This window comes from Hemicordylus capensis, chromosome 2, assembly GCF_027244095.1.
Source record: "Hemicordylus capensis ecotype Gifberg chromosome 2, rHemCap1.1.pri, whole genome shotgun sequence".
Taxonomy (NCBI): Eukaryota; Metazoa; Chordata; class Lepidosauria; order Squamata; family Cordylidae; genus Hemicordylus; species Hemicordylus capensis.
Window position 1 is genome coordinate 185,100,144 of NC_069658.1, and position 19,483 is coordinate 185,119,626.

General features: G+C 46.1%; 2 protein-coding genes and 1 long non-coding RNA gene across 5 annotated transcripts in view; 1 reads left to right on the forward strand and 2 right to left on the reverse strand.

Moving 5' to 3' along the window:
* The window catches only part of BCAP31 (B cell receptor associated protein 31), a 46,181-nt gene extending 42,597 nt beyond the window's left edge, over nucleotides 1-3,584 (reverse strand). Inside the window, exon 1 of the mRNA XM_053293492.1 lies at nucleotides 3,428-3,584. The gene's annotated coding sequence lies outside the window, so the exon portion shown is untranslated. The remainder of the gene's footprint in view (nucleotides 1-3,427) is intronic.
* A 639-nt stretch (nucleotides 3,585-4,223) lies between these two features.
* On the reverse strand, nucleotides 4,224-15,004 carry LOC128344059 (uncharacterized). 3 transcript variants are annotated; one of them, XR_008315654.1, is made up of 5 exons: nucleotides 14,740-15,004; nucleotides 11,992-14,202; nucleotides 6,213-6,382; nucleotides 4,723-4,835; nucleotides 4,224-4,635 (listed from the first exon to the last, which is right to left on the reverse strand). It is a non-coding gene; the product is annotated as an uncharacterized LOC128344059 (long non-coding RNA). The 3 variants fall into 3 exon arrangements; XR_008315655.1 differs by lacking the exon at nucleotides 4,224-4,635 and having other exon boundaries at nucleotides 4,676-4,835; nucleotides 11,992-13,606; XR_008315653.1 differs by lacking the exon at nucleotides 4,224-4,635 and having other exon boundaries at nucleotides 4,676-4,835.
* The window catches only part of ABCD1 (ATP binding cassette subfamily D member 1), a 35,025-nt gene continuing 28,176 nt past the window's right edge, over nucleotides 12,635-19,483 (forward strand). The window contains exons 1-2 of the mRNA XM_053293490.1: nucleotides 12,635-13,573; nucleotides 17,533-17,713. Coding sequence (XP_053149465.1) covers nucleotides 12,635-13,573; nucleotides 17,533-17,713 — 1,120 coding nt within the window. The remainder of the gene's footprint in view (nucleotides 13,574-17,532; nucleotides 17,714-19,483) is intronic.

Here is a 19,483-nt window from a genome sequence, read left to right on the forward strand (position 1 = left end):
CATCATGTTCCTTGAGTTACAACCCCTCACAATTAGCACCTCCACCTGGTCTGGATTCACTTGCTTTAGCAGGAGTACTTGCAAGGACCAGAAGTTCTGCTTGCTGTTCAAGTGGCTATGCTGGTCTATGCCTGTAATAAAGATGACGGATGGCTCCAGTGGCATTTTTGGCAAGTTGCTATGGTCCAGGGCCACATCACTCCTGAAATGACTTCATGGGACAAAGACTCACATGCGGCTCTTGACCAGGCTTGGCCCCACCCCAGGGGCAGGCTAATCAAAACCAACTTGCAGGCCAGATTCTGTCTGCAGACCACCAGCTGACCATCACACCCCAGAGAAAGCATTTGGAATCTCCTGACACAGAAGATGAAGAGTGCTGCGTAACTGGAAAGCTTATGTACACACATGCTAGGAGATGGAGACTGAATGAAGACCTCTGTTTTGCTTTCTTCCAAGCAGACCCAAACAAAAAATTGGAATCGGAGGTGGAGAGTACCAGCTAACATCTAGCCAACTGCCTAACCATATTCAACCAATAGAAGCTTGATAAGTGCAATATAAAGCCAGCATAGTGTAGTGGTTAAAGTGCCAGACTAGGACCAGGGAGACCAGAGTTCAAATCCCCATTCAGCCATGATACTAGCTGGGTGACTCTGGGCCAGTCACTTCTCTCTCAGCCTAACCTACTTCACAGCGTTGTTGTGAGGAGGAACTTAAGTATGTAGTACACCGCTCTGGGCTCCTTGGAGGAAGAGCGGGATATAAATGATGTAGTAGTAATAATGTACTGTAGGAAATGCTTGAGTTCTAAGAACTGTTTATTCTGCAAGCAACTGAGCATAGCCACATCATGCCACAGAGAAAGTGGCCAATAATGCAGTATCTTTCTAGGAAATCTGACATGAAAAAGCCTCCTCCTGACCCCAAGCAAAACCTCTGGGGAAGGTAGTGGAGCATCAATCCATACCACCCACATGCAGAATATACCACACACAAATGAAAGCAGATGCCTATAACACCTGATTTTTCAGAAGGGCCATTCAAATGCACTAAAGTCATGGCAACTGGTGTTTTTAATGGATATTTTAATCTGGTTTTGTGTTTTAACTCTTAAATTCTTTTGTTTTATTCTTGGATTGTTTTATGCTGTAAGCCACCTAGAGACTTCGGTAGTGGGTGGTATGCAGATTTAATATACTGGTTTTCAAGGACTGTCAACCAATGGTGTAACAAAAAGTCTCAGAATAAAAAGCAAATGCTTTAATTGTTTTTCTGCTTTTAAAAAAATATGATCAGCATGTGCTGTATTTCATCCGGTGAGGGTGGCAGCGGAACCAACGCATTCCAGCAACTATTCTCCACAAGCCATCTTGGACCTCATGGTCGTCTTTGCTCCCAGAGCCATCTATGCTAGAAAGGGACTAAAGTTTGCTACCGACACTTAGAAATGGGGAGATTTCATCCTTTGCAAGTCTGGCCCCTGGAAACATAACATAGCTGAAGCATTGTTTCAGCCCTGCAGGCAACTAGCAGCTTCCCAGAAGCCAACCATTTCATTCAGACAGCCCAAAGCCCAAGTGTGCACCTTTAATCAGGCTGAAGAAATTAGGCCTCACTTCAAGGCTAGATGAAGCTCCCCAAAGAAATGCTTTTTTTATTCACAAGCAAAGCTATTCATGAAATCAAGGTAAGAGGAAAAGAACCAGCACTCTTTGGCTCCAAGAAGACTGGCATTCATACCCACAGTTATGCTTGGGGGGCCACAATTTAAGGCAGGCAGTCTTGGGGCAAACGGTTAAAGAAAGAAAAAATGCAAGGAGCTTTTCAGGATGCATTGTGCTTGAACACAGCTCAAGTACCGAAGGAGGTTAAGGGAGAAGGTGAAATGCAGTTGAAAGCTGGATTTGTAGCAATGTGTTCAATGCTGGGAAAGCCATTCCCATTCAGTTTGGCTTCCAGAAGTTTTGCAGGCCAAAGCCTTCCATTCATTGAGCTGGACCAAAAATACTACACATCATGGGCATCTTCCCTCCCCAACAGTAAGCTTTTACATCTACAAGAAAGCAGCAAACACCACAGGAAGAAAATATCAGGATTGGCAAACGTTGCACAGACCCAGCAGAAACGTTGCATTTTAAAGGGGAAGCGAATGCAGTGGGGAAGTTCCTCTCATATACTTGCTACAGAGTTTGTTCAATTGTTTTAGATAAGGGAGAGCATATAACAGGAACGACAGGACAGCAGGAGTGTTGCAAGTGCTTCATAATTCCTGCCATTCAACTATTTTATGAAAGATCAGGGATTAAAAGCTCCTAGTAATCTGTGGCATGCTTGCCTGCTACTCACTTCCACACCCAGCTCTCTAAAGAACACTCTAGAAAGGGTTCATCCTCTACAAGCCCTACTCCATCAGCTTCATGAAAATCCATGCAGAGCACACGTGGACAGGGGGTGGGGCATGAAAAATAGACTCATCCCCCCATTACAATACTCTCAGCATGGCTATCTCTAGACAATATACACTGCCAGCAACACTAAATGCAACTTCTCTATTAAGATGGCCTCATGCATTAGAAGTTCTGCATAATACAAAAGCTTACATGACTCAAGACACACCACAGGGAAACAGGCTACAGCAAGACCCCACACACACTGCTACCCCACACACACTGCTTCAGAAGCTCAAGCAAAACCCACACCAACAAAACCTCTCTCAGGAGCAGCACAGTATTTTAGAAACCATGATCAAAACCACCCTGAGGGTTTCTAGTATTTTAAGAACTTTATCTCATTAGGGGATAAATCCTCTCCCTTGCTCAGCACGTCACACCCTGTAAGCACAGAGCTACTCGAACACTTCAGACCACATGGAGCTCTGGAAGCCTACAGAACAAGTCTAGGTATGACACACACATTCTGCCTGCCTCTCCACCCAGCTTCCCCATGCACACAAGCTCAGCCCTAACACCACACTAGCCGTGTTAGTTGACCCCTTAGACAGGCTCACAGGCAGGGGAGCCTGCACCCAAGGAACTTACAAGCTGAAGGCAGAAAACGGGAAAGACTCCTGACTGGGGGGGGGGGGGGAGAGGCAGAGATAAGAAGGGCAAACGTAGACACGCATGCTGAACACTTGGCTGCAGTTGGGAAGGACGGCTAAGGGGAGAGCCTTTGTGTGATTTAAGTGGAAATTAAAAGTATGGCGCACGTCTTACCCCACCAGGAGACTTTCTTCGCCTAAACGAAGGGAAACAGTTTTTTGGGGTGTGTGTTTTTTTTAAGGCATAGCTCTAGAAAACCAAGAGTCAGAATCAACCCCCTGCTCATGGGGAGAGAGTTCAATCCACCCCACTTAGGAGAAATCTTGTTCTTCGCTCCGGGGTTCCCTCCCACCGAAAGACAGAGCCCTACCAGCCATACCTACCGAAACCACCTCCAGCCACAGCAACCCTAGGCACGAGCGGAAACAGGAGACTGATCACGGGCCCCGCCCCCGGGTGGGTGTGGTCTTTCGGGGTCCCATTATCCAATCGCAGCAACTTTCTGGACAGCGACCGAGGCGGAAATTGCGCTTGCGCCACAGCTGGGGGAATGTCAGACGTGTTTCTCATAGACTTGGTACTCGAAGTAATTCGCCGGAAGCGCCTCTGTAGCCGCGGAGAAGGGAAAGGGTATTATAGAGACAGAAAAACGCTTGCATGCATCTCCGTGCAGTATAAAGATACATGCAAGAAGCTGGCTTCCTGTTGGCTTTGAGAGAGCTCCATTTTACATCCTCAGGCTTAGGGTGGGAAAATGGCAGCGCCTCTGTATGCAGAATAAATGGAGTTTGGCGTGGGGTGAGGGGCTGAAATGACTCTGGAGATAGCAGTGGAGTCAGGTGTACCGTTGCTGCAAGCTGAGGCTTTTCCTGTAGGGTCGGGGAGTCTCTTTGGCTGCACTTTCTGCTTTCAACAGGACGGCGTGATGGTTTTGGATCATTTTTAGACACATGACGCAACAAGTTAACTGTGCCTCCTATCTTTAAATCGCGCTGCTGTTCCATACCCGCCAACATGTCCCTATTTTCCCAGTCGCCTGGGTGGGAAAACATGGTCCTGTTGTTGGTAGCTATGCTGTCCATCGCCATCCTGATAACGTAGGCGGCGGAGGACTGCAGTGGAGCTCTGAATCTGTGGCGCATATTTTCCCCAGAGCAGAATCGGGGACTGTTTCTGGAGTGTTTAAATAATGCTGGACTACATGAACAGCATCATACAGCAGAACACTGGTCGACTCTGCACGGTTGTTGTAGATTACTCTCGCAACCTTAAACCAGCCATATTGGGATGTTAACAGTAGACTGCTGTTGGTTGATTGATTGATTCCGTGCCGTCAAGTCGGTGTCAGCTCTTAGCGACCACATAAATAGATTCTCTCCAGGATGATCGGGCTTCAACTTAGCCTTTAAGGTCTGTCAGTGGTGCATTCACTGCTGTCGTAATCAAGTCCATCCAACTTGCTGCTGGTCGTCCTCTTCTTTTTCATTCCACTTTCCCTAGCATTATGGACTTCTCAAGGGAGCTGGATCTTCGCAAGACGGCTGTTACATGCAAGGTTTTGCATAAGTCACTCAGCCTCGGTGCCGTCAAGCTATAATAGACAAATAATCACTCTGTACTACCTTTGCATTTGCAGCATTTTTTATTTATTTAATTTGACGGCATATTTTTCACACACCTGCATTTGAAAGATCACGAGGGAATACTTTCTTTGCTCCTAGTTTTTTGGCGGGGAGAGGGCGTGTTGCTTCCAAATCAAGGGTCCTTCTATGAGTAGCCATCACTTTTACCCTAACGAGAAAAAAATGGCGTCCAATTTTATCAGGAAGTCTCGTCTGCAGACAAATAAGGTAGTCTATATGACGGTAATTAGCCCAAAGGAACATGACAGAGCAATAGAGATTCAAGAACTAGAGCGGCTACCCGTTCTGTATTATGCTCTGGACCCGCATATGGCGGCATTCGAACATGAGGGGCCTGGGTTGTTCTTGTCTCTATGGTTCCTGCTCGGTCATGAGAACGGAAATGGATATTTTTCAAAACTAAAGTTCGCCGGAAGTGGCAACTACCGAGGCGGGAGGAACGAACAAAATCTATATAGGGCAGGCCCCATTCAGTGAATAAGATGACTGAGTTTTGGGTCCTCCTATCCTACTGTTGTACTTGGGGGCGGGGGGGAGTCGCGCGTTAGGCTTTTGGATGGGAAATAATGGGAAATTAACGCTTCCTCCTAAACATATTTTCACTGAAGCATTTTGAGTGATTTTGAGTTAACTTTCAAATAAGCATGTTTAGGATTGCAGTCTAACTTTATAATTTCCAGCATATTATTCAGCATATAATTTCCAGGTGCCGAAGGGGTGTGGGTGTATTTTTACCAGTGAATAACAGACAGATATGGGGCGCGTGAGTTGTCATTTCGGTCAATTACACGGAAAGCCTATGTATGTTTATTCAGAATTAAGGCCTACTGCAGTGGGAATTTACCTCCAAATCTGTGTGCGTCAGACAGGACTGCAACATTATGCTGAATATAACCCCCTCTCATTTCAATCAGTCCTTGGCTATCTTCATTCCAGGTGATTTCCCTCTCAGTGAATTGCAGTGGGCAGAGATGTGGCCTTTTGTCATGTATACTGTGATAGAAATGCTATTCTCTCAGAACCGTTTGACTCTGTTTTTGTGCTGGTTAAGATTTTATGTCTTATTTATTTTTTCACTGACTTTATTGTACTGATTCTTTAATCGTGTCTTTATAGTTTATTTTAATTTATTTACTACTTTGAGGGTGCTTTTTGAGTCAGAAAGTGAGACATCTATGCAAAAATAAACATACAAAAATATCAGCAGGTGGCTATATGCTACCAAAGAGAAGGCTTCATTATTTTGACAACTTTCTTCTGAGCCATGAATATCAGGATGCTGGACTCAACTCATCCCAACACAGTGGAATCACCATTTTAAATGGCATGCCTTTTCTGAATAGCCATTGCACTACACCAGCTCCTAATAATATGCTTTTTGTTCTATGGCCATTTTTTCCCTTTGGCTATTTGTATTTGTACTTAAAAGCAACATAACAAACTGATCACTCTAAGTTATGCTTTTGAATCATCATTCTTAAACTCAGTGGATCCCAATGACCCTAGGATGCTTGTCCCCTCTCACCCCTTCTCTTCACTCCTCTGTGGCAATTGGAATAGGCTATTGCCTTCATGTCTTGCTTGTGGGCTTCCCAGAAACATCTTGTTGGCTACTGTGGGAGACAGGATGCTGGACATGATGGGCCTTTAGTCAGATTCAGCAGGGCCGTTCTTATGTTCTCTCTGTGGGAGCACCTGAAACAAATAAAAGTGCCATCCTGAAACTATGGAAAGCCTTGTTTTGCCATAGCAGCACCCCTATTTCTCTGGCAGCTACAGCCTTAATGGTTCTTTAGAGAGAATTCTAGTTCTCGTGTACAAGTTGTACACGAGAACTACTCTCCATGTAAGAGAGAGGTGTAAATACATAGGAAAAAGTATAACAGCTCAAAGAAAAGCAAGCTGACTTTCTTTTATTGTACCATAAAAGAAGCTAAACAGGGACCTCCCCACGCCGCAGGGCTCTAATGTTCTTAAAGATCTGTGTAGATCTTCGCTGTTCATCAGAGGCGTATCTACGGAAAATAGCACCTAGGGCAAACACTGAAATTGCGCCCCCTGCCCAAGCATCTGACACCCATCTTTCAGATAACTTTACCATAATATCAGCTGAAAAATACAAGTCAGGCTCATTAATCTTTTAATCTTTCAAAAACTATTTTAGCAGTGGACGTAGCCAGACCAGAAAATCCTGGAAAACTACAAATTTCAGTATGCTGGGGCTCATGAAATACCCAAATACTATGTGGAGGTGTACTTGGGAAACTAAACAGAAGTGCCTGTCTAATTCTCTACTATGTATTGTAGCATCACCATTACATAAGTTTTAAAAATCAATGGAGAATTTGACTTTTCCCAGATACTCTGTAAATAATTAAAGGATATGCAGAGTAAACTGTGTCACTGCTTGGAATATATTCTAGTCTTTCAGAAAGACAGTTAAAATGAGAGAAAGAGAGCAAGAAACTCCCAGTGGGCCTTAATATTAAGGATTTCACACTGATTCAAAGACAAATTCACCATTAATAGCCATATTAGCAAGACATCACATTTAACTCACTTATCACAAGAAGCAAAGTAAGAGCAAATGAATACAATCCTAGCTCATAAGCATCAGCTCAGTATTCACAAGCCCTGATTCTCTGTACATAATGCCAATCTGAATATGTGTACAGTGACTTATATATTATTATTTTTTTACCTGTAGCCCCTTCGGGGGGCTTCCTAAAGGCTGGGGGGGCTGCAAAGGTTCCTCCTCCCCCCACTGGCCTCTAGGGCCTCGCAGGGACCATTTGAGCATGTGCAGTGGCCATTTTTAAAAATCTTTTTTTTAAAAATGGCCACTGAAAACAAAATGGCCACCGTGCATGCTCAAATGGCCTCTGCAGGGCCTGGCAAGACCTAGGGCCTCACAGAGGCCATTTGAGCATGCACGGTGGCCATTTTGTTTTTGGCAGCCTTTTAAAAAAAAATTAATTTTACAAAATGGCGCCCCCCCTTCAAGTGGCGCCCAGGGCACGTGCCCTGTCTGCCCTACCCCTAGATACGCCCCTGCTGTTCATTCTACATCTAACTGCTCAGTTGTAATGTCTGTCTCTGGCAAATCATATAATTTGTGTGTGAGATTTAATGTTACTATAAAATCTGCCTGTAGAATACTTATTTTAAATATATATATACCCTGCCTTTTCACCTTTCAAGATCCACAAAATGGTTTAAGGACAATATAAAAACATAGCAATTGAATTTAAAAAAAAATAGGGCCTCGAGACAAAAGAACAACATAGCTAAATAGGGTATAGGGACAACTAACTATCAATGTTCCCAAATGGCTTCTGAGAGTTTGAACCTTGTTAAGAAGAATGTCAGATGAGTGCCCCTTGAAGAGGTGACCTCTGCAATTTAGGTGCCCCACCAATAAGGTTCTGTGTTAGTAGCTGCATATCAGACAGCGAGAGGTTGTGGTGTAGGGTTTCAGAAATTCTCCAACCTAACAAGATGATTCATAAGGTCTTTATTCTTATGCTCCCTAGCTTATGCTTTATTCTTATACCCCCTTTCATTGTGAAACTCTAATTCTCTTTCAAGAGCTAAGGAGGATTTCTCCATTGAGCAAAATAATGGTGGGGCTGGTGCATGGTGGTTTCAAAGTCCTACTTTAAAAAACAAGTCAGACTGCCATGTTGTCTTTAAAGTGAGACATTAATCCCGATATCTCTTGTGCTGCGATTAATTATGTACTCAATGTACTTCCATGACCCTTGCCCCATATATGGAGGATTCTAATAGAAGTTGGATGTGTCTTATGAGAAGAGATATCTGGCACAGAGGCAATGTTGCTACATGAGCTACCTGACCTATTTTCTGCCATTGATGTATTTATTACGTTTAAATCCCACTTTTCTTCTGCCATGGAGTTCAAAGATAGCTTACATAGGAGCTCCCAGGCGGTTACCGATTCAAGCACTGACCAGACCAAGACCTGCTTAGCTTCAAAAGGTGGCTGTATCTGCCCCCAGGCCATGCTTGGGGACTCTGGATACGCATACTTTATGATATCAGCCAGCTACTGTGCATGCATGCTCTGCAACGTCTGCTGCAGCTACTCCCAGGCCATGCATTCAGCATCCTCCTTTGGCTTCCTAGTAGCCACAGTCCTCAACCCAGGCAGCTGATCAGCTTGGATGCAGCCTGCCTGCTGCTGCCTTCCAACGCCTCTGTCTCGAGAGCACTACAGCGGCTTGATTTTCAGGAATGGCAGCACAAGAGCAGTAGGAGTCAGTATCCAAGCCAACAGCAGCAGCAGGCGGACCAGCCTCACTGACAGTATACCTCACCTCAGGCTACTGTGGTCAGTCTAGTGGCAAGCCTAGAATGGAAGTGGGTGCCAAGTACATGCTCAGAGAGGAATGTTTAAGGCAGTGGTTTTCACTATTTTTCAAGCGGGGGCCACTTCTGAGGAAAAGGGCTACACTTCCCAGCACTGTACAAATGCCTTCCAAAATGGTGCAGGGGCTCAATTTCCCTTAAAAGAGCCCCACTGGTGCTGAGTGCAGCTCTACATGTGGGGAATGCTTGCCTCTGCATGGTGCCAGGGTATTGTGCAGAGTATTCAGCTTTGACTGAAGCTTCACACAGGCCCAATAAACCATTAGGGAGCCACACTCAGAGTTGATGGGAGCTCCCAATGGCTTCCAGGCCTTACAATGAAGGACACTCGTTTAAGGGATCCTAATAGCCCTGTTGAAGCCACCTAATGGCGCAGTGGTGAAGTAACCTCCCTAGAAAGCAGGAGGTTGTTGGTTCGAATCCCCACTGGTGTGTTTCCCAGAATATGGGAAACTCCTATAATGGGCAGCAGTGATATAGGAAGGTGCTGAAAGGCGTCATCTCATACTGCGTGGAAGGAGACAACAGTAAACCCCTCCTGTATTCTACCAAGAAAACCACAGGGCCCTGTGGTTGCCAGGAGTCAATACCAACTTGATGGCACAACCTTTCTTTTAACAGACCTGTTGAGGGGGGGCACTATACTTGTGTACAGCATTCCTGAGCATGCCCAGAAGTTCTGTCCCCAGCACCGACACTGGGAGCTCACCTTTGCCATGCTGTTCACAGTTATGGTGTTTGTGTGAAGAGGCAAACACCATAAGCATGATCTTGGCTGTCTCCTTGATCGCAGCAAAGCTGGGGCACCCCAGCCTGCTAATCACAGAAATAAGTGTGACCTAATGTGTTGGCACACTGTGGAATGTATCATGTGTCCCTTGCAGTGTTCCCTCTAACAGGGATTCCCAGGCGTTGACTACTACTCCCAGAATCCCCAGCTGCAATGGTTTTTGCTTGGGGATTATGGGAGTTGTAGTCAACAACATCTGGGAATCCAGGGATTTTTGTTGAATCCCCATTAGAGGGAACACTGGTCCCTTGGCTCAGCAAAACTTTTGCCCCTTGGCTTTGGGTTATATAAAGCTGCACTTCAGTGTTGCATAAAGCTGCACAACCTAACGTCAAAGCACAACTACTATAAGTAATATGTCCATGAAGTCTTGGAATCCTTGGCCTTTGAATTATTGTGAAAAGATCACCAGGCAACTGTGCAAAGCTCCCAGTAGCAAACAAACTACAAACAGTGAGATTGGATTCATTCAGTGGCACTTCAATGAAACTAGTGTGAGAATCCTAGAATGACACTGCCATAGAGAGCTGGAGGATTGCAGCTTATTTCTCTGAAATTACTTTGACCTTTAGGTCTTTCAGATTGAAAAGCATATTTGGGCCAAATCAGAGAACCTGCCATGATAGCAATCAGTACAGAGTCTAATTTTAATCTCAGTAATGGTCGTTCTGAACTTTGTACATTGGTTTAGACTGGCAGTGCTCAAAGTTTTAGGGTTGCCTATCTCTTGAAAATAATCTAGTGCACTGAGCAGAGTGCAAGAGGTTAAAATGATACTAGAAACTGGTTTTGAGGTGGTTCATTGATTATAATCTAAACTAATTGAATTGCCTGCTCGCCCACACACATATTTACCATGTCATGAGTGATAGACAAATGAGCTATCAATGGCTCCTTGTCCTATACCTAAATATTCAGAGAGAGCATAGTATACCTCTAAGAACCTGCTGCTGCTAGGATGCTTGTGGGCACAAGTCGCTTCATGAGTATCACAACCATCCTGCAGCAGCTTCACTGGTTACCAGTCCGCTTCCAGGCTAGAGTCATGGTGCTGATCTTCCTTTAAAACCCTAAACAGCTTGGGACTGGGTACCCTTGCTAACTAAGGATAGAGACTATGTTTCTTTTTAGATTGTGAGCCCTTTGAAGACAGAGAACATAGGAACATAGGAAACTGCCATATACTGAGTCAGACCATTGGTCTATCTAGCTCAGTATTGTCTTCACAGACTGGCAGCGGCTTCTCCAAGGTTGCAGGCAGGAGTCTCTCTCAGCCCTATCTTGGAGAAACCAGGGAGGGAACTGGGAACCTTCTGCTCCTCCCAGAGCGGCTTCATCCGCTGAGGGGACTCTCTTCCAGTGCTCACACTTCTAGTCTCCCATTCATATGCAACCAGGGTGGACCCTGCTTAGCTATGGGGACAAGTCATGCTTGCTACCACCAGATCAGCTCTCCTCTCCAGGGAGTCATCTTTATATATTTATTTATATCTATGTAAACCACTTTGGGGACTTTTGTTGAAAAGCGGTATATAAATATTTGTCATATTCGTACCTGTTGGATTACATTCACCGTATGAACCTGCCAGGGCTCTCTGCTTGACATTTCAGGCCCTGCTCATGGCCTCACCACTAACAGAGATCTGAAGACATCTTTTTAGAGAGGCTTTTAAATATCTTATCCTCTGCTTTTATCTGATAGGTTTTTTGTTGTTTAGCTTTTTACTGATAACTTTTAATTTCAGTTTTAAAACTTATCTTAATTGTGATTTTAGCCAGGCCTTTTAGGCTGGTGTAATTTGTATCCTATATTTTATCTCTTTTATTAATGTAAGTCACCTTGAACAATAGTGCACTGAAGGAGTGGGGTATACATCTTTTAAATAAACAAATAGATAAGCCAGTATTTCTAGGGACAAATAGCAACAGGTAGTATAACTTTTATACTCTCTGTGTGATAGTCCAGAGGCATTAGACTCATCACTATGGTATACAAAATACCGGACTAGATGAAGCTTGATTATATTTCAGTAAGGCAACTAATTCTGTCTCTTGTCTCTCTCTCACTCTGTCTCTCTCTCACACACACACAAACGACGCAGCATACATAATGTTTCAAACATACTTATTGACGCATTAAATTAATCAGATGTTGCCAAGCCCTTGACACTGCCATAATTGGGAAACGCATAATTGTCTTCCTCTCAGCATCCGGTTATTAGAGGACAAATAATGCGTTTATTTTTAGAAGCCCTATTTCCTGCACTTGTTAGTTATGCATGTATCCAGGCGTATAGAGTTTAGTTTTCAGCCTTCCAAAATCCCAAACAGATGTCGTTGGAAATAAGACCATTCCGGGCAATGAGGTTTTACTTATGATGCGTGGACTGAAAAACACGATCGAACACCTATCGGCTAAAAATGGATCGGTATCCACGGCTTCTACATGCGAACTCTGTATTTCCTCTAACATTCTCCTCAGCGCCATCTGGTGGCCTCCTCAATCAAACAAACAGCGTCCCGCACTCCTCTGCTCTGTCCTCTCTATGGTGGCCTCGGGCTTTCTCTATGATCGGAGGGATGGCCATCTCTCAGTCCCCTCCCATCTAGTCACAGTGAGAGGGTTGGGCGTTGTGGGATGAGAGCGGACTCTGGCTGGCGAGTCAGCGCTGTCAGAGCTAGGCAGAGAGCATTGCACTCGAACTGGAGGAGCAGGAGGAAGGCAGAAGAGGAAGCCAGGGCAAGGGGCTGTGCCCCGACCTGGTGGCATGATGCCAGTTGCCACAGCAAAAGTGGCAGCCCGGCTGGCGCAGGGAGTCACAGCAAAAAGAGCAGTGGTGGCAGTATTGGTGGCAGCCTACGGTGCCAAGAAGTTATACCCAATCCTCCGGCAGTGGGCTGCCTCTGACCTCCAGGTGAACCGCAACGCCACCAGAAACCCCAGTCCTGGGGAGCCACCAGCCAAGTGGGGCTCACCAGATGAGGTGACGGCATCACCACCTGGTGTGAACAGGGTGTTCTTCTTCCGCCTCCTGCGCCTCCTGCGGTTACTCTTCCCTGGACTCTTGTGCCGGGAAACAGGACTCCTGGCCTTGCACTCAGCTGCCCTAGCCAGCCGCACGTTCCTCTCCGTCTACGTGGCCCAGCTGGATGGACGTTTGGCCCGCTGCATCGTCCGCAAGAACCCTCATGACTTTACATGGCAGCTTCTCCAATGGCTCCTCATTGCCCTCCCAGCCACCTTTGTCAACAGTGCCATTCGGTATCTGGAGGGACAGCTGAGCCTGGCCTTCCGTGGACGCTTAGTGGACCATGGCTATCGGCTCTACTTTGAGGGCCAGACCTACTACCGGGTCAGCAACATGGACGGACGCCTGCGCAACCCAGACCAGTCTCTAACGGAGGACCTGGTGGCTTTCGCTAACTCTGTGGCTCACCTCTACTCAAACCTGACCAAGCCAGTGCTTGATCTCATCGTGACCTCTTACACTCTGATCAGTTCAGCCAGATCGAAAGGAGCTGGCACAGCCTGGCCCTCAGTGATTGCTGGGCTGGTGGTCTGCATCACTGCCAAGGTGCTCCGTGTCTGTTCGCCAAAGTTTGGTCAACTGGTGGCTGAGGAGGCGCGCCGGAAAGGGGAGCTGCGCTACATGCATTCCCGAGTGGTGGCCAACTCTGAAGAAATTGCCTTCTATGCAGGGCACAAGGTAAAGCGGCTGGGCAGGATTCCAAGGTTCTCTCTAGGAAGAAAATCAGTGTTAGCTGGCAAGAGGAGCGCTCTTGAGAATCAGGACCTTGCATTTCAGGGTAGGGAATTTTAGTGGAAGTTCAAAACTAGGAAAATAGAAAGGGGTGGGTTTTTCTAAAGTGTTTTGTTTTGTTCTGTTTTGCTGCTTTCCCCTCCTCTCCTCTAAAACATGAAATGAAAGTGGCTGACTTTGTTAAGGCCTCCCCCCCACCCCCCCACCCCGGTTGGGGGAAAGCCTGCTCTGAAGAGAGCGACATGATAAGCTGGAGCTGGAAACAGCACCCTTGTTTACTTCCCTTCCTTTGTCTTCTGCCTTGAATTCACCCTGGGACAAGGCTGAGGCCCTCAGGAGCGGTCTTTGTGGATTCTGTTGCTCATGTCTGACTCTTGCCTGAACCGTCAAAACAGCCCCAGGGCCTCCAGATTTGGCACAGGCATGGCACTTGAGATTCCTGCATTGCCTGTCAGGAGAGTGGAGTGGCTGTTGGTGGTGGTAGTGATGATTATGGCACTTCTGAAAAAACAGCACGTGCCAGCAACAGATGTGAGCTGGGAGGCAGGATGCCAGGTTTCTTTCTGTTTTTGTTTCTGAGGAGAGTGGGGCGAAGGAAAGTCATAATGAATTGGAGGGGTCTGGTATTGACAAGCATTTCTGTCACATACGCAGTTTGGTCCCTCATCCTTTCATTTCAAGCCAGATGTGTCAGAAACATTCCATGGCTGGAAACTCTCCCACCTCTGGCATCTAGCCTGAATTCTGGGTAATTCTAGGACACACACACACACACACACACACACACACACTGCACTAAAGGAGCCAGCCTTTGTTCTCAGCCTTTTCTTAGAACCCAAACACACACACACACACACACACACACACACACACACACCTCAAACAAAAGGGCTATAGTGCAACAAATAGCCTTTTAAAAGGAGCTAGACAGGATCCCATGATCTGTATCAGTCACCATAATATTTGCTGTGTAATGGGAGGCCGGCTTGTGTCACCAGTTGGGATATTTAGGGCGCTACTGAATGTTCAGGGTATCAGATAAATTAATCCTATGCATCCAATCCCCCTCCCCCGCCCCCACTCAGCCACCCACCTGTAGATCTTCAACTTACCGTAGTTCCCCATCAGTTTTGCATGGGAGATGTTGCAGGAGTGGGGACAGACCCACAGTAAGAAACAAAAACAAGATTGCTGTCCAGATTGTACTGCCATATGAAAGCCACATTTGAGTGGCAGGGCCATGGATCCAATAAGTACACACCACCTCCCTATATCTCAGTGGCGAGTGTTATTTGCCTGGCATTGGCCACTACCCGAACGGCTGCTCAATGCAGAACAGAACAAGCTGGTCAGACTGCACTGGGGCTCATTGGTCCTTTCCTCTCAAGCCACGGTGTGGGGTTGACTCTTGCCACTTCATGCTTTCTTATATTATTATGGGACATGTCCTTTTGGTTGGTGCAACCAGGGCCTTTTAAGACTCAGAGGCCCCAGGAGAGAATGTTCATTTGAGCTCCACCCCCTTTCTTCTCTCTAGCTGGCATACTGCACAACATGATGCCCATCCTGAAATGTAACAGTTGCACAGTTGCACAAGCACAAACATTGTGTAAACAGAGTTGCATAACAGTACATTATGGCCACACTGTCATGCGACGCAGTTTGTGCACTTTGTGCACATGCATAAACGTGTTTCACCACATGTGTAACATTGCATAGTATGTCACCCATTGCATCCTGTGTCAATGTAATATAATCCAAAACAACAAAATAACTTTGGGTCCTGGGGTTATATTTTAACTTATTATTTTTACTGCCTTGAATGAAAAGGATCAATCTGATAATTTCAAATACTGTGTCAAACTTTGGATGGGGTCCCCTGTATGTGTGGGGCCCAGGACAATCCCCCCCCCCACCTTCCTTCCCTCACCTGCCCCAAATGCCCTTGGTGTGACTGGGGCTTCCTTGTCCAAGTGCAGTCTAACTGGCACTTTTAAAAATCAGTTTTTAATACAGTTACCCTGCGAAAGACTTATGCAAGCCGCTTAGATCTTGTAACCAAGAGCTGCAAGAGGCTTTGCCATTTCCTCACTTCAAAGGCAATAAAGGCAAAGAAAAATGAACCGATAGTAGAATTGGAGCTTCCAATATTAAGCTGAAAGCTGCAGTTGGCCATGGCTCTCTGTTTACTTTAGGTTACCTATGGACACAGATCCATTTGCGGACATCGATGCAGTGCTATCCCTGCATCTCTATGGTGAAAACCTTTTGTGCATAGCAATGGCAATCAGAGTAGCAATCAGTTCAGAAGAGCCAATAAGGGCTGCTGTGGGAATCAAGGCTTCTTGTGCAAATGCAGTTGTTGTTGTTGTTTTAATTTGTGACCAACATTTCAGGGCTGTGTGTCACTGTTACCTTTTTTGTTTTGTTTTGTAGCTCTATGGGTGTAACAGGAAGTGGGAGACAGTTCCTTTTAGATGTGCCCTAAAAGGTGACCACAGCAGGAGGGGAAATGGTGCCAGTATTCCTGGCTTCTGTTGTTGAGCTTTGGGGGAAAGAGTAGAGCAGCTGGATTCTGGAGTTTCCACTCCCATCCCTTAATTGGAGAGGGGAATTTTTAGACACTATTTTTCCTTCTGTCATTGTGGGAGGAGCTGTATTAGGGCCAGTCCACACTTTCAATTACATCATACTCATCACTTAATGACTAGCAGAGGAATGTGGGAACTGAGGCCATTCAAGGGTTGCCATTTTGTTTTTGTTTTTTTGGCCAGCCTCTGCCGCTGTGCCTTGGACAGCTGCTTGATTAGACAGAAATCTGCCAGTGAAGCCTTTTGTGGCACAGAGATCAACATTGTTGCCGACTAGAGTCTGCCAGTCTATCTGGCACAGGTTGAAAAGCTGGCATACTACTCCACTGAGATGCCCTCCTTGTGTTTGAAGTGATCTAACTGGGATGTTAAAGAGTGTGATGGGTCCTTCACACATGCCAGCTACTGCTTGATTCTGTAGCTAAATCAGGACTGCACAACTTTGGCCCTCCAGCTACTGCTGGACTACAGCTCTCATCATCCCTGGCTGTTGGCCACTGTGGCTGGGGTGATGGGAGTTGTACTCCAACAGTAGCTGAAGAGCCAAAGCTGTGCACCCCTACCTGAAATTGTGGACGTGTAAGGAGCAGCTGTAGACAAGAAAGGGATTTATTGGCCTTGCCCCTGTGCCTTTAGCTTCAGGCTGGTTAACAATTGAACAGGTGAAGTTTTTTCCTGGATAGGAGATCAAGTGATGAGAAAATGTTCATCTGTTTTCTTGCTGCACACCACCCTACTGTGTAATGCATCAGAGCAGCAGTAGTAAAAGACAAACAAAGCAGTACCCTAGAACTGTTGGATATTCTCATCACGTCCACACAGATGGCATTGGTGGCACCCCAAATCTAAAGTAAAGGTAAAGTTGTGCCGTCAAGTTGTTGTCGACTCCTGGAGACCACAGATCCCTGTGGTTGTCTTTGGTAGACTACAGGAGGGGTTTACCATTGCCTCCTCCCGCACAGTGAGATGATGCCTTTCAGAATCTTCCTACATCGCTGCTGCCTGATATAGGCGTTTCCCATAGTCTGGGAAACATACCAGCGGGAATTTGAACTGGCAACCTCTTGCTCCCTGGGCAAGTTACTTCCCTGCTGCGCCTGGGTTCCAGGCTTTCTTTCCTTGCAGTCCCTCACCATTCCCATTCCCATGGAGTGCGGTTGCTGTCTATGTTTATGGCCCACCCACCCACTGATTGGCCCACTTGTCCTAATCATCCTACACCTCTAAACTGTGGGGACTGGAAGCATCCCAGCCGCTCTAACTCTTGTCCACAATATTGAGTGCCATAATGTTTCCCTCTGGTGCTCTCTCTAGGTGGAGCTGTCCCTTCTACGGCACTGTTATCGCGAGCTGGCCTCCCAGATCAACGTGCTACTCCTAGAAAGGCTCTGGTATGTCATGCTGGAGCAGTTCCTCATGAAGTATGTGTGGAGTGCCGCCGGGCTGGTCATGGTGGCTGTGCCAATCATCACCGCCACCGGCTACTCTGAGACAGGTGAGTACAGGCAGTCTTGGAAGCAGGGTGGACACAACCTGGACAGACATGCAAAATAGATCTTCATATATTGGCAGTTGTTAAAACAACACTAAATTACATCCTGTCGTCTTCTCAGTACAGAAGAAATAAGCATGTTTTCAAGATGGTCGATGAAAAGCCAGACATCAACATATTCAGAGGTTTATCACGAAACTACATCTCCTTTTACAGTTTGGCCCTTAATCAGGGCAGCTGACCACTGAGAATCGCCCGGTTGCAGCTTCATCTTGTTTCTGTGCCTGCAGTGTCACACAGTACTGTAAAGTACGTCTGTCTGTCAGATGTTATTAGTGGCTAAGAAAACTAGGAGACGTGTTACATCAGACAGCAGCAAACAGGTGTATTATAACTTTGAGCAGGAGCAGTCTATCTGAGCAGTGAGGATTTGGAACTTCAGCCACAGTACTCCTGGGGTCACAGTAAATATTTGGTGGGAATGGGTCAGAACTCAAATCTCCACCAAAAGCTATAAAGTGATTGAAGGAGCATAAGAATTGAAGGAAAGGGTTATGGAGCAGGAGCTACTTGCCCTGCCCCTTCTTGCTTTCCTCCTCCCCTTATAACATACTTTCTCCCTGGCATGCAGCAAACACATGTCTAGAACAAACCTCAAATGCTGGAATAGGGGACTGCCAGGGGAAAACAGGTGAGGAAGGGTTAAGCACATGCCCCATCCACCTGCTGTTTCTTCACTTGGTATCGCACCCTCCTCCACCCTTTTGCACTGCCTAGCCGTGATCTGTATTCCCAAACCCAGCTTCTGCAAAATGCCTAGCTCTGCCTTTAAAGGTCCATAGTGATTCTTAACTCACCCTGATGACAGTGCACGTGTATGCACACACAAAACTAGGAGCCTGCCCTGGGCATGCAAATGACTCCTGATGGCACTGGGTACAGACCTGTTTTTAGGAAGGGGTTAGATTTGAGGAGAGGTTCAGAGAACTCAGCAATGCCCTCTTAGTTTTTAGAGGCAGTAGGCACATCCTCCTGTTGCCTTCATGAATCTCCATGTGGTACCTTTCCAAATGTTGCAGGAGCAGGGGAGGAACTACAGCAGAGTGTACACTGCAATGTCCATGCAATGAGATTGTATACAGCAGCCGGTCATGAGTGCCCAGATGTCATTAGACTACAGTTCTCATAATTCCCAGCCACAATGGCTGAGGATGATGGGAGTTGTAGTCTAACAAACAGCATCTGAAGACCCAAGGTTGGGAACTCCTAATATACAGGATGGGGTTTTTGTGATATATCAAGAGTTCACACAGGCCAGGTTCATATGTCACCTGAAACCATGATAATTAAGCCATGGTTTAGCATCCATATCATGAGCCTCTGACTTGCACGCCCTGTTCCTTTTCATGGTCAAAAGCCATTATGCCTGGGGATGTTGGGAGTTGTATTCCAACAATATCTGAATACCTCAGCCTGGGAACTTCTGGTATACAAGATTGGGGGTGGGGGGAAGGTTGTGATACAGCAATACAGTTCACAGGCTAGGTTCAGATGTCACACAAAACCAAGATGAAACCATGGTTTACCATTCCTATTGTGAGCCTCAAGCTTGTGTGCTCCCCGCTCCTCTTCATGCATGAGGGGAGGAAATTTGCAGCATCCATTCCTAGTGAAAAGCAAACTGGGATTTTGCATTGTCTGCAAACCCCACAAATCCTTGCTTATTATAACCACAACTTGTGAAAAAGCACCTGTCTACAAACTGTGTTTAGA